General features: G+C 38.4%; 1 protein-coding gene across 1 annotated transcript in view; it reads left to right on the forward strand.

The window, feature by feature from the left end:
- Positions 1-3,642, forward strand: part of MTNR1B (melatonin receptor 1B) — a 29,146-nt gene extending 25,504 nt beyond the window's left edge. Inside the window, 2 exon segments of the mRNA XM_088140847.1 lie at positions 2,773-3,566; positions 3,568-3,642. Of these exon segments, the coding sequence (XP_087996973.1) occupies positions 2,773-3,566; positions 3,568-3,642 (869 nt within the window).
- Positions 3,643-15,270: the final 11,628 nt, after the last annotated feature.

The following is a 15,270-nucleotide window of genomic DNA, read 5'->3' on the forward strand; positions in this document are numbered from 1 at the left end:
AACAGAAGAAAGCAAATGCCCTGATCTTACATAGCTGTAAAATAAAAAGCCATTTCCTTTTTAATTACTTGTAGCATCTTCATTGCATCAGTTAGAAGTGATATAAAGCTTGTCCTCATTACTTGTGCTCCAACAGATGGAAGTGGGACATCTCTCTATAGAGCAGTGTTTCTCAATCTCTTGCACACTTCAAGAGTGTCTAGATGCTTGCTTGGAAGCTCATCAAGTCTAAAGGCGTTATTATTATCACACTTGTGAAACATTTCATATGATCAGCAATGTTATGTCCTTTGTGCCTGAGGCAGAGTCAACTTAGTGGCTGTTTCATTCAATATCATGATCATTGCTGTGGTGGTAAATTCCTGTTCTTGGCAGATGGTTGGACTATATCAGTGTTTCTCAACCTTATCTACTTTAAGATATGTGGGCTTCAACTCCCAGAATTCCCCAGCCAGCGTGGAAATGAGCCCTCCAATCAAATTCAGCAGGAATAAACCAGGACAAAAGCCCCAGGATAGGAAAATACCAGTTTTAATCATGGCTACACCCATTAGAATAATGGGATTTGGTTATATGGATTCCCAGGGTGGGTGTTTGTGTTCTCAAGTATCTGCAGCAGAGTGATCAAAATGCTGATGAGTTGCTTTATCTCATCAATCCTATGCTTCAACAGCTCACTCACAACTTATTTTCTCTGAAGTAAACCCTTTTGATTTCGATAGAATTACTTTTCAAAACTTCATGCTAAGGATCCCAACTCTATTTTAATTTTCAGATTACAGTTAAAATACATCCACCCACTCCCACCCACAGACATGTATAATATATAATATGAAATATTTTTCTTTCAAATGACTCTATTAAATGCAAGAGAAGAAATGTACAAGTTTGTTGTTTGCAAGTTTCTTGCTCTTACTCTGATTCAAAAAATGTATATAGAAAATATTACACTTATTCAAGGTACGTTATATAATTACATAACAAGGTATTAACCATCTGCCAAAAATACACTAAAAACTGATTAAATGCTAAATCACAGTTTGTATAATCTACTTATATTTTTAAAAATTGTGAGATATCCTGCCTAGCTAGGTGACAGCTGCCAACCGGTCTTGGTTGATCTCAAAAAGTTAAGCAGGATAGGATCTTGATGGGAGATCACCAGGAAATTCCAGAATTGTTGGGTAAAATATAAATTCCAGAAGATAGCAATGGTAAATCACATCCATACTTTTGCCAAGAAAATCACACAGACATGGCCATGAAGTCACCAAGCCTCAAACTCAACTCAAAAGAGATTTTACTTTGCTATAAGACACTGTAAGATAAACATCAAACTACCTTTCTAGGCTCCCATCTCAGGAACAATAGGAGGTATCAAATCTTCCCCTCCAAAATCAGAGAGGGCTGTAAATCTGAAGGGGAAAATCCATCGTCAAATAGCTCTGTTGGGCTTCTTAAGAGTTGTCTATGGGGTTCAAGATGATGCAGCACTGGAAAGAATCAAGAAGAAACATGATTGGAAGGGCAATGAATCTGAATATCCTTTTAGGCCCCAGAACAATTGGTAAGGAATTAATATAGATAAATTCCCTCCCACTGCTTACAATGGAAAGGAAATACTTACAAAGAAGAGAAGCCATGAAGAGGAGGGAAAACATTATTTCTGCTCACTGTTGGAAGGATGCAATACCGTTACAATAATTTGATTCTGATTCTGAAATCTATCAAAGATCTGGCAGGCCTTTCTTGCAATCTGCTATTTGGATGACAGAAAGGAGTTTCAGAATTTGAATGAGACAGAAATGAGACAGAAAGACAAAGCATGGTGGGAAAAGGATGAGAAAGGGGCTACCCAAAAAGGGTCTATCCGCTTTAACCAGGATCCTTCTCTAGCTCTATTCAGCCTCACCCACTAGGCAGCCTGAAGGAATGCAACATTTGAGAGAGAGAGAGAGGAAAAAAATGCTTGTTTCTGGTTTAATAGACAGTGTGTCAACATTAGTTCTTGGTACCTCTTACCCCGATGCGCTGACAATTGTTGCAGCAGTTCTGTCTTAATGAAGAGGTCTGCTGTGAATGTTTCTGGCTAGTTATTTTTTGTAACATTTTTATTTTCTTTTAGTTTAAATAATTAAAAAATATTCCAGCAGCTCATTTTGTCATATCATTTGTTTTACATCTATACACCTATAGATGAGCTAGAGAAGGATCCTGGTTAAAGCGGATAGACCCTTTTGAGACAAGACTACACTGCATAGCCTATAATTTAACAATTCATAACAAAACAATTTTGCATATGTATTTATTAACCTGCAAAAGTAAATGAAGCTTACATACATTTAAGTTCCACTGAATTGGAGCATAATCCAGAAGAGGAAAAAGTATACATGACCTCTGACTTTATCTAACTGCAAGGCTATGTTTTTCATTTCATTTATTTATGTTTAATTACTTATTAATCAGACTTATATCCTGTTGTAATCATGAAAGACTCTAAGTGGTTCAAAATAAGGAACAGAACTCAATAAGGTTCCTTACTAAGAACTTTGAATCCAGCCCTGTGTCTTAAATCAAGAAGTAACAGAAATAATAAATATAGGTACAGATCCCAACATTCAGCTTTTTAGGTGCAATGTTCTAGAGTGGTTTTTTTTAATTGAAGCATGCATTTGGTCTTGAGATTTGTTGTTCAAATCTGAAAGAGTTTCTCATTTTGGATATCCAATACATAACTCTTGACTTTGTTCCTCTCTCTCTTTTCTTTTTCAGGCAATGTCTTTGTGGTTAGCCTGGCACTGGCAGATTTAGTAGTGGCCTTGTACCCTTATCCTTTAATCCTTGTTGCTCTTTTTCACAATGGCTGGTCATTGGGGGAGACACACTGCAAAGCAAGTGGCTTTGTGATGGGACTGAGCGTTATAGGTTCCATCTTCAACATCACCGCCATTGCAATAAACAGATACTGCTATGTATGCCACAGTTTTGCATACAATAAAGTGTATAGTTGGTGGAACACAATGCTCTATGTCTGCCTCATCTGGGTTCTGACAGTGGTCGCAACCGTACCAAACTTTTTTGTGGGCTCTCTCAAGTATGATCACAGGATCTATTCATGCACATTCACTCAAACAGCCAGCTCCTGTTACACCATTACTGTTGTCGTCATCCACTTCATTCTACCAATCACCATTGTGAGCTTCTGCTACCTGCGGATCTGGATTCTGGTGATACGAGTAAGGAAGAAAGTCAAATCAGAATTGAAGCTGAAGCTAAAACCAAGTGACTTCCGAAACTTTCTCACCATGTTTGTTGTCTTTGTGATCTTTGCTTTCTGCTGGGCACCTCTGAACTTAATAGGTCTGGCTGTGGCAATTAATCCTTCAGAAATAGCGCCCAAAATTCCTGAGTGGTTGTTCGTTGTGAGCTACTTCATGGCCTACTTCAACAGTTGCCTTAATGCAATAATATATGGACTTCTGAACCAAAATTTCCGGAAGGAATATAAACAAATCCTAATGTCACTGTGGACACCCGCGCTGTTTTTTCAGAACACTTCCAAAGCAGGGGACAGAAATTCAGACGAGCAAACCTTCACCTGCTTTAAATAATAATGACCAAACCCATACCAATACCTTGTAAATAGATGAATGTGAATTATAAAAGTGTGTCATTGCGTGGAAACAAACCAAGTTGTTTGTAAGTTTGTATGCTTAAATTTTGTTCCCCCAGTTCTGGACTTTCCATTTAAATGGCACATCACAATAACACGGAATTGTGTTCTTGACAAGGAAGATTCTGTTTACATCTTTATAACTGATTCACTAGGAACAATTTTAAAAATGGCTTTGGAGTTTGGAAAGGACAGGTGAATAAATCATCAGTTTGTTTGTTTGTTTGTAGTTCAAAAACCTATCTTGGACTTGGATGTATAGACAGGACCAACCAGTATCTTCTTTGAGTTTGTCCAAAATATGACTCTTAAGGACTGGAATGTGTCTCTAAGGAAAGAGGATTGGATGCAGTTTAATGACATTCTTTTTCTCTTTCATGGTGGTTGTGGTGATTATTTAAACTCCCTTCAGCTGAATGCTGGTTCCATCTACGTAGTGCTAAAAGAGTAAAATAAGAGTAGTAATCCCTATTCCTCGGAGTTGGCTTAACTGAATGGTCAGATCAAGATAAGGTTCATTGTTGCTTTGTGCATTGTCAGAATTATAATCAAAATGATGGTATTACAGCCAGGAAGATGCAACTGAAACCAAATTCAGATTGACCTTTCTCACCCCATCCCCAAACTCTAGTTACTCCATACATAATTGCCCATAAGTGAGTTGGGCAGTGGCTTCCTTGGTGTCCTCCAACAAAATCATAGCCCTCCCACAAAACAATCAAGGGGATCCCTGTCTGCCCCCATAAGTCTTGTTCCAGAATTGCTGTAAGCTTGCTGTGATGGGAAATCCAAGGAAATTATAAACACCGGTCCTGAGAATACTTGGATGTTTACAACTCTTGCTGTGTTTGTATGTGCTCCGTAGGAGGGCCATCCCCTTTCCTAAATGGGTGTGCTATAAATGCTTCCATGAGTATCTTAAGTCCTCCTAAGTTAGTAATCATTGCAACCCCTTATAGACTTTTTTCATGAAACAGAAAAACATGAACTGATGATTTGTGGTTTGGATGATTAGAAAAAAATCCTAGATAACAGAAGAAGAGAGAGCTTTTCTTTTTGTAACCATAGAGTAAGAGATAACTTTGCAATCATACTTGTATTTGCTGCAAAAAAAATCAGAAGCTTCTTCTTTATATTTCTTTTTATCTTTTCTTTTTGCACTTTTGATTTCTGTCTTTCTCTTTTCTTTTCTTCTTTATATTAGTTTTGGTTAGTTTTTATCTTCTTTTTAGAACTTTTAATACAATTTATATAAAAACATTACATTAGTAATCATTGCAGACAGAGGGAAGGCTTTGCTATAAAAATATATAAGAGAATTTGTTTTTGCACATCAGGAGACTCAATGCCTTCCACCTGTCAGAATGAAATGCAACCTTTGTGCTGATCAAAAGGAAGTAAAGGAATTGAAATGTTAGAGCTCCATAAATGAAATGTGTTCCTGTTCTTACAACAAGATAAAAGTACTGTATTTTTCCATGTATAAGACGACCCCATGTATAAGATGACCCCCACTTTTCCAACCCAAAATTAAGAAATTAATATTTTAAAGATAAAGCAGAACACATTTTTATTTAGTAATTAGGTAACATTTACAAAATACACTCAATGGGAGGAGGTCCAAACTGTCTCTCTGCAGCTCTATTTCCATGCTCTTTTGCATAACTGATTACATTCAATCACGAGTGAAACTGCCAATAGCTTGTCTCTGCAAACAGACTTCCTCCCCTTGGTTTGTTCAGGATCAGCTGACGTCAGTTACATCAGGCTCATGATGGGAGGAAGCCTGTTTGCAAAGACAAAGTATGGGCAGTTTTGCAACCGTGCTGTTCTCTCCTTGGCTGACTTCCTTGCATAAGACGCCCTTCAATTTTTAGTGTAACAATTTTAGAAAAAAGTATCATCTTATAGATGGAAAAATACAGTATGTTTGTGCTCAGGTTAGGCAATTAAAATCCACTGTACTAAACATGCTCCTTTTTTCCCATCGGCTGTACCAGTGGGATTGAGGGACATGCTATCTCTTATTCTAAATGTATTGGGTGCAGCTGTGCCTCACTTTCTTCTTTAATGCATGAGAAGCAACCGTTTATATCTTCTTGTTCCAGCAAGGATTAGGATGAACATTGTCTTTTCCCCACATTGGTATCAAGGGGAACTTTTTAGAAGTCTCATAACCATTGGGTGTATACTCCTCCTGAACACAACTTGGGTAGGAAGAGAAAAAGCTCTTACTGCACATAAGAATTCCAAGAGGATCCCCTTTCCTTTCCGCATTCAGTATATCTTGGCTCAAAGAGCATTACCGTTTATGCTTATTCAAAGGTAAACTCCATTGAATTCAACTGGACTTCATATGGAATGTGAGTATTTATTGTAGCCTTTGCTAATGCATTCAAATATTGTAGTTCTAAAGACAAAGGCTAGAGAGGGCTTTGCTTTTGAAGAAAGACATTTTGAAATCTTCTGTAAGAGTCTATAACTTTGGATGGATCCTATTCATTTTATTCCGCAATGAATGTTCCCCCTATTGGCATTATTTCTTCCAGAATAAATAAGACATTGGATTTTATATCATTATTATTGTTATTGACATTTTCCATTTCCACCCAAAAAAGAATTCTTAAAGTGGCTGACACAAAGGAATGAAATATATAAGACAAATTAAAAATGTAACTAAAGTAAAACATAAATCATAAAATATTAGTGGAAGTTGAAATGTGGGCTGCATTATTTCTTCATCAAGGCACTTAAAGCTGCAACATATTTCATTTTGCCAATTTCTTTTATCTCTTTTTCCTGGATTTTTTTTTCACCATGTAATTCTATTTCCCTTGGAATCAATAGGAAGGAAACCATTATACCTGCTTGAGAGCTAGTCAATGTGATTGCTCTTTGGGGGCCACAGCAAAGAATATGGAATATGATTGACAGTCTTTTGCTTTCAAAGTTATTCCCATTCCACTCCCTGTCCAGCCCTCCTCATATCAGTTTTTAAGCTAATACTGGGAATTTCTGAGGCCACAAAAAGCCACTCATCTAGGCTGTGGGGAGGGGAACAGGGAGAGATATTGGCTTTACATCTTTGATTACAGAAGAGTGAATCTGTTCAGTTTTTATTTTAAGTTGTTTTGTTCTTTCTATCCTTTTACTTTGTACTACAGCTTATGTTTAGTCTGTGCCAGTTTGTCATGTGTTCATTAATAAATCATTTGCATCTTATTTTCTCATTAATGTATGAGTTCCCTTAAAAAAAACCTAGACAAATATACATACGTTAATGTATTTTTCATTAAAAATGGAAGAAGAGATTTCAAAACATATTTTAGCTGGTGTGCATTATTATTTGCAGGTTGAAACTTTTAAAAAGTGAACTGAATCATGAAATCCAGAACAACCCAATTTTTTTTTTAAAGGTATTTCACCCATTTTGCATTCTGATCTGTAAGATAACAAGGTCAATTCTTATCACATTTTAGAAAGATTGAATTCCTCAAGTACCCCTTTTGCAAACCTGGAAATATCTATATTCCTTTGTAAAGAAATTATAATTGTAAAAGGCAATTATTTGTGATACAATAAAGGGAAACGATTTTACTAATCTTTACTAGTTGCATGTTTTTAGCATCCTTTAAAACAAATTCAGGAAGGATGTATTCAGGCTGTGATAGAGCCCTGTATGCATCTTCAAGGAAATTACCATGCCAGTTTCAAATAAAGCTGATAACAGCATATAAAATATTGATGTATTAATATTTCAAAAGATAGCAAAGAAAATGAATCTATAAGGGTTCATCTATAAAATATTTGGAGAAAATGATTGAAGACAACCATTTTGGAAAGCAATCATTTTATTCTTTCTTATCCTACATATTTTTGAAAAGCTGCTGCATTTATTTCCAATAAATAATATATACATAGGTTACATGGATTACTTTCACTATGTGCAATTCATAACATTGGGGGGGGAAACTATGACTTCTTAGGGTTCCAATTTTGTCTAAATGGGAAGAAACTTGTCTGCCCCTAAAATCATTCCTGGAGTGTAGGAATGATTGAGTTCATTCCAGAAGCACACTTATCCCAAAAGTCTGCTCATTCGAGGAAACCCCAAGGGCTCAATTAAACTAAACCACTTTGTTAAGCTGAACTCCAAGATGATGTACCATCTGAGACCAAGGGCAAAATGCCACCATGTATTTACACATACAGAATAACCAAATTAGCCATTATGTTTTATTCAATTTTGACAATGGAGCAATGCTCTTCACTGCATTGAGAACAATAAGCTATCTTACAGGGTTAAGAGCAAACCATACAGCTCACACAATCCTGATAGCCAACAGGTCACCATCATTCATTCACTTCTGAATCTGCCGTTCAGAATCTGATCTGTACTTCGGAGCCCATATAGAGCTCTGATTCAGAAGCTGAAGCTCACTTTGATTGATTGATTGATTATGTGCCATCAAGTCATTTTTGACTCCTAGCAACCACATAGATAGCTCACTTTGGGGTGCTCAAAAATATAAGATGGGAATCAGGCTTTGGCTATTGCATAATTTCTGGATTTTTTCTTGAGTGTGTGGCAGGATTCAACTCTTACTTCAGAATGTTACAATTTAATGAATTATATAAAAAACCAAAATCTGAACTCTATGAGCAGATCCTTCTCATTATATGAGGAAAATGTTGACAGCTGCTCCACAAAAATTCAACAAAATCTTCTAATATTTCACTAGGGCATGCTTCTGTAGCTTGAAAGTTCTTCTAGACTTGTTATTAACTGTTACTGTTACTGACTACAGAATCTCAGTTTGCTTTGGTGATCAGAAATGCTCCTTTAGCTTGATTTAAACTGTGGTTTGATTTAAAGCCAACTGTAGCTTGATTTAAAAAAGAGTGACCCTGCCTCTGTTATCTATGTACTAATATTACCTTTAAGCCTGGAATTACTTGTGACTCCACCAGTACCTGTTTGCTAACTTCATCTGGCTTGTATTTTAAGGTCTTTCATGTTTCCTCACTGCTGAGTGCAGCCAGATTGGTGGACATGAGCGAGTGGGTCTTTCCTGAAGTGCCCCACGTCTTTGAAACATATAATCACCACTACTTCCTCAAAGTCCATCACTGTAGACTTTCAGAAAATGCTAATAGATTTCTTTTATCTAGCCCTTTCTGATCTTGTAAGCTCTAGTTATTAATGAAATCTAGGATCACATTTATGCACCTTTGCCTACTCTCTTTGACGCAAGAGAAACAGTTTTCACCTGTTTCTTGTTCTGGAAACAGACTGATCTGATATTAGGTTGTTTGTTGTGGCTCTCATAGCAGCCCTAGTTGCTAGATCAGGCTTGGTATTTGCATAATCATTCCCCACTTCTGCTCATGATTGCTGCACCAACTGAGCTATGTGCAGCCCAGCTGAATCATGGAACACGTGCACAAGCAATCTGAACACATATGGGCAAAAGTGTTATTTGGAGAACAGAGTAAAACTGAGAAATCCCAGTTCCAATGCATGAGCAGTCACTCCACTATAGCAGCTAAAAGTCCATGTTGGATTGTGTTCAAACAAATTAAGTATCTCTTCATTATTTATTGTATACCATTCAGCCAATGTTTTTCAAGAACTCTCTTACAGTTTTTTCTACACAATGAACCAATCATTTAAATAAAATTGTTTTTTTTTTCTCCAGAGGGTTGGGTTTGAGATTCTGTGAAATGCATAAGAATAATTCTCATTTTGACTTTTAATCAAAGTTACACTGAGGGATTTGGGGATTTGGTTGGCTGGTTGGTTGGCTTTTGCTACTGATGTTCAATTTGCCTTCTCTTCTGTGTAATATTTTGCCAATTTCATTTTTCCTTTCCTTTTTTTGTGTGTGTGTGTGCATGTAATTGTTCTTTATGAACTAGAAACAAATTTGCTTTGATCTCTGGCATTATCCTTCTCAGCACATGTAATCAAAAATTACTTCAAAAACTTTACCATTCTTTCTTATATTTGACTATATTTTAGTAAAGTAAAAAAATAAATGCAAGCAGAATTTGAACCATTTAAAAAAAAATTATACAGGTGAAAGGGGATTGTCCAGGTCATGCCACATTCGTTGCTAAAAATCTGCTGCTACAGCTACTATGTCCAATGTGGGTCATTACTCATTCCAAAATTCAGGGGAAAAAAAAGGGGAAATAAAAAAACTCAAAGGCTCACATCTCCATGGTTGCATGGGAACAGAAGAGGGCTGATGGATAATGCCCATATATTGCCTGAGTGTCAGGTTCAGCCCAAGAAACTCCACGGGACGGTTCTGGAATTGCTCAGTTACTTTATTAGCTTACACCTGCTAGACAGAATCTTGCCAGACTAACTCTAACTCCCAAAGTCTGCAACTAAAGACTACAACTTAGAGTAGTGCCAGTCTCATCCTCTTTGCTTTCACACGCTCAGGCTGTGGGCTGAGGAGATGCTTGAAATTCTTCTCCCCATGACCTTGAATCTCCTCATCCAAGTCCTCCATCACACTGAGTGAGCTAAATCTTATACAGATAGTCCTCAGTTAATGACCACTCATTCAGTGACCAAAGTTGTAATGGTGCTGAACAATTTGCACTTATGAGTGGTCCTTGAAGTTCCACCCCTCCCAGCACTCCCACAGTCACATGATCATGATCCAGGTGCTTGGCAACTGACTCACGCTTACAACAGTTGCAGCGTTCCATGGTCACATGATTGCCATTTGCAACCACCTCTTCCAGCTTCCCACAAGCAAAGTCAATGGGGAAGCTGGCAGGGAAGGTCGCAAGTTGCTCCTGTAAGTCACTTCAGCCACTTTTTCTCCTGAGGAGCCCACTATGGAGTACAAGATCCCAGCCCACCTGCAGCACCCCTCCACTGGCACTCTGTAGCACACACACAAATGCACTCTCATGGCACTGCAGTGCCTCCTCCCTGCCCTCCCACCCACACACACGCCACATCACAGCACCCCTTCCCACGCCCACCCACACTCGCATGGTCCCACAGTGCCCCCACCCTGGCTGCACTCCATAGCACTCACCCATCCACCTTGTTTGACTTGCAACCTCCTGCCAGCTTCCCCATTGACTTTGCTTCTTGGAAGCTGGCAGGAAGTTACAAGTGATGGTCATGTAAGGTCCTCATTTAACAACCCATGATTCTCGTTTAACAACAGCAATGGGGACTGCTGGGATTACTGTCAAGCAATGTGGTCATGTGACATTGCACTTTATGACCACATCACTTAGCGACAGAAATTCTGGCCCCAACTACCGTCGTTAAGCGAGGACTACCTGTATACAGGATAAATGGGTACTTTAAAAAAGCTGAGGGAAAAGCCTACCATATATACTCACAGATAAGTTAAACTAAAGCCAATTTTGGGGGTGTATTTTAGCATCTAAAATTCTCAGCTTATCCACAAGTATATATGGTACCTGCTCCAAAACAGCCTGACGCCCATCCCTTGAGGATGAGAAAATAAGCTTCAGTTTTCTAAAAGCCGTGGACAGTATTTGGAGCAGCTTTTCCAGGAGGCATTGAAATGAGTCATGATCTTTCGAAATATCTGACAGCATTTTATTAGGTTATTTCCTGAAATCTCACAAGACATGGATTCCACCTCAGACACAGTCTCTGACACCTGAAAAAGTAAATAAAGACAAAAATGTGTGGTGAGGAAATGCAATGAACTAACAATTGGGATTAGGGGAAAAGACATCCATCACATTTATGCTCACAGGCGACCGTAGGAATTCTTCCAAGGGTGGACAAAGCTGTACTGGAAAATCAGATCTGCATGCACAGTGCACACCATTAAAAATATCCATTTACATTTCTGGTAGGCATACTATTGCATATTTTCAAATCATTGACAAAACAATGTGATTTGTCATGAAAACTGCCCCATGTAGGGCTATGTAGCATCATGTAGCCAAAGGCAAAAATGTGTTTCAGGGTGCAATGGGACATGCATGTAACACTTGTCAGGAACACTTTAAACCAAATGTATATTTCCCCAGGAGGCCATTGCTTTATGAGGGCCAGTCCTGGTTAAGGCACCAGACAAGAAACCAAGAGACTGCAAATTCTAGTCTTACCTTGGGCAAGAAGCCAGCTGGGTCACTTTGGGCCAGTCACTCTCTCTCGGCCCTAGGAAGAAGGCAAGGGAAAACCACTTCCAAAATCTTGCCAAGAAAATTGCAGGGACTTATCCAGGCAGTTGCCAGGAGTCAACACTGAAGGGACAAAAAAATAAGTTGCTTTATACCAAGTCAGAATATTGGTCCCCTTAGTCAGTATTGCCCACATTGACTGGGAGCTGCTTTTCTTAATTTCAGACTGGAATCTTTCCTAAATTTACCTGAGACCTGGAGATCAAACCTGGAGCTTTCCATGTGTAAATAACAAAATTTGTTTTGTTGTTAGTTTTACTTAAGGTTTTCTTGTCCAACAGGTAATCAATTTTTGGCTGGCTTGATGGGTTGAGTAATGTAGGAAGCCATGGAGATAACCTTGGAGGAGCCATCCAGAAGCCATCAGGGCAACAACAGATGCTGAAGCGTGGAGTCTTTGGGGTTCTCTGAGGTGATTGTTTTCCTGCAGACATTTCATTACCTGACTAGGTAACATCATCAATGCTAGAAGGGAGTGAGGTTTGCTCTCTGTTCATATATGGTAGCTTGCCCTGTCAGTGTTGGGGGAGGTGTGGTTTCCTCCTTGGTAGTTCCTTGATTAGGCTGTTGTTTACTGCTTAGCTGTCTATCTGAGTTGCTGAATTGCTGAGATGCTGAAGTGTGTGTTAAACTCAGAGAGGGGGGGAAGTATGAGAAAGAGATTCACACTGGCTCCTCCCTAACTCCCCGGAATATGAGAAGGAGGGAAGGGAAAACCCAAGCAGGCTTGTAGGATTCTGTTAGTAGAGCCTCTCTCAATAAAGTAGAGTTCTAGTCTTCTAGTGAAGTCAATTTCCTGATCTGGTCTCCCTTGCAGGGCTGACAAGTAGAATCTGTGAGCCTGGACTCATTCTGTTTTGTTCTTTTGTTTTTCTTTTCTATCTTCTTTTTGTGATGTATTAGATTAAATTCCAGGGTGTTTAAGATATTACAGCTATTTAACTAACTTCGGGGAGCAGTCAAAATTGGCTAATGAAATAAAGTAAAATGAAAGTAAAATCCCTTGAGAAATCCATAATGCTGAGAAAGGTGAGAAGAAGAGGACCAGCAGCAAGGTTCCTTCCTTCCTTCCTTCCTTCCTTCCTTCCTTCCTTCCTTCCTTCCTTCCTTCCTTCCTTCCTTCCTTCCTTCCTTCCTTCCTTCCTTCCTTCCTTCCTTCCTTCCTTCAAGACAAGGTTGGGGAAGATCATCCTGGAGGTTTAAGATGTCACCAAGAGTCAACATTGATATGATAGTACATAATCTATCAATTAAAATAAGCAACAAAATGAAACATGGAGCAAATGGATTGGCCTGTATGTACCTTAGCACCATCTTGTCCTTCCACTTTCAGAGAGCAAATCAAAGATTCGTACCAAGGAGATACAGCCCTTCTCTGCAACTTGGGAACATTGGGGAACATTCTATAGAGAGTGGGGATGAAGTTTGCAGAAAGCATCTTCTATAAAGGGAATGGAGAGAAATCTGGAGCATGTGATACTGCACATTGTTGATCAACCACTTGTTAAATTAACTCATATAACTTCTACATGACTTGAATTTTATACCACACCAATGCACTTGGGACTTTGTTACTGGAAGTGCAGTTGTTGTGTCTGCATTTGATTAAGAACTGGAAGGGATTTTACAATGTTAAGCAAGGCTGTAACTTTTTATTCATTTTACCTCTGGGTTGGGGCTCTCCTCTCTTCATGCTGAGGCAATTTCACAGGTGGCTGTTCAAAAATTATTATCTTTTCATGTCTTTTTTAGAACTCTATTGAGAAGGGAAATCAAAGAGAAAGTTTTATAGCTTTGATATTGTCCATATTGCTCTCAAAGCAACCAGAGAATACCTACCAAGAACATTAACATGAGGGGCACAAAAGATTAATTATTTATATTTATATTTATATTTATATTTTTACATATATATATATATATATATATATATATATATATATACACACACACATACACACACAAACACATACACTGTGTGTGTGTGTGTGTGTGTGTGTGTGTGTGTGTATATATATTGTACTCAGGTTCTGTCCTTCCAGAGAACATATAGCAGCATGGCCTCTGTTCAGTAGCTTCCTGACCATGTAGCTCTTCAAACACCGATAACATCAGTTAGCATGGCGACATGGTCCAACAGATGTTTGCAAAAAGTTCACAAGTGAATTATGAAAGCTATAACCTTACCTACTGTTACTGATAGAGTCAGCATTTGATTCAACGTATTTTAATAAGACTCATATTTTATCCCTGTTGTTCGTTGTTTTACTGCTGTTTAGACTCCTTCACTAAGGTGTTTTTGTTGTTTAGTTTTGTTTTTCTCTTTTAAACTTACTATTACAAGCTCTCTTCAGATACTGCTATTCTGGAACATTTTCTTGGAGAACCATGTTGCTACACAATGTTGCGTGGTCACATGGTCAGTTTAAGAAGCGCTTCAAAGAGAACTCACTTCTGCTTCTCTGCCCATGTTGCTGGGAGCATGCCCAGCACTTCTGCCACAAAATGAATGAAGAAGCAACACCTCCTACCCTTCTTTTCTGCCATGGAACTACATTGCGTACATACATTGCATACTGTACATACCTATCATTTCTGAAATAAGCAAATCTGTGCAAAGCATTGAAAAGGACTAAAAATAGTAACCCAAAGAAATTAAAGGCATGAGGTAAGGCAAAGAAATTGAGCGAAGTCTAGCTTACACCAACACCTTTTACTATTCCTCTTCATAACTTTTTCTCCTGGCAAACCATCCTGGCTTCTACCATTTTCATATACTGCTTCGTGCATTGCTTTTTATTCCTTACATGTTTCACCTCTCTTTTTGAAGATCTCATCAGTTCCATCTAACCATGCCGTTCTTAGTCATCCCCTTCCTCTCCATCCATTAACTCTTCCTTAATATGTAATTCAATCTTCCTTCTTCTCTCTATACAACCAGATCACCACAGTCTAGTAGCAAAGAAGTCACTCACTTGTCTATTCGGTCCATGTTCATTCAGCACCCATTCATTCTTGATCTTCTGTCGTCTTATACCAGACACATCTTCAGTACCCCATTCCCACTGCATTCAATTTCCTTTCTCCTGTCATGCCCAACTCTTACTTCCATATAACAAAGGGATCATACAGAGGCATCTTTGCTGTGTATGAAAAAAACTGTTTTTTCTAACCTAGTGACCACCTTGAAGGACAACATACAGTTGGCTGCATCCTACCAGTTAGAAGGTACATGTAAGATATTGTATAAACAGTGGAATAACTAAAATTGCCATGTGATTTAAAAAAAAAAATTGCATGCCTTCTCAGTGCATTGAACCCCCTCTCTTCTCCAAGAAACCAGTGAGACCTCTCTGTCCATCCGATGCTAATTTTGGCTGCTCAAAAGATTTTCTTGT

This window comes from Python bivittatus, unplaced genomic scaffold (genome assembly GCF_059951505.1).
Source record: "Python bivittatus isolate LINGU-HERP-01145 unplaced genomic scaffold, Pbiv_v1 ctg000340_np1212, whole genome shotgun sequence".
NCBI classification, from domain to species: domain Eukaryota; kingdom Metazoa; phylum Chordata; class Lepidosauria; order Squamata; family Pythonidae; genus Python; species Python bivittatus.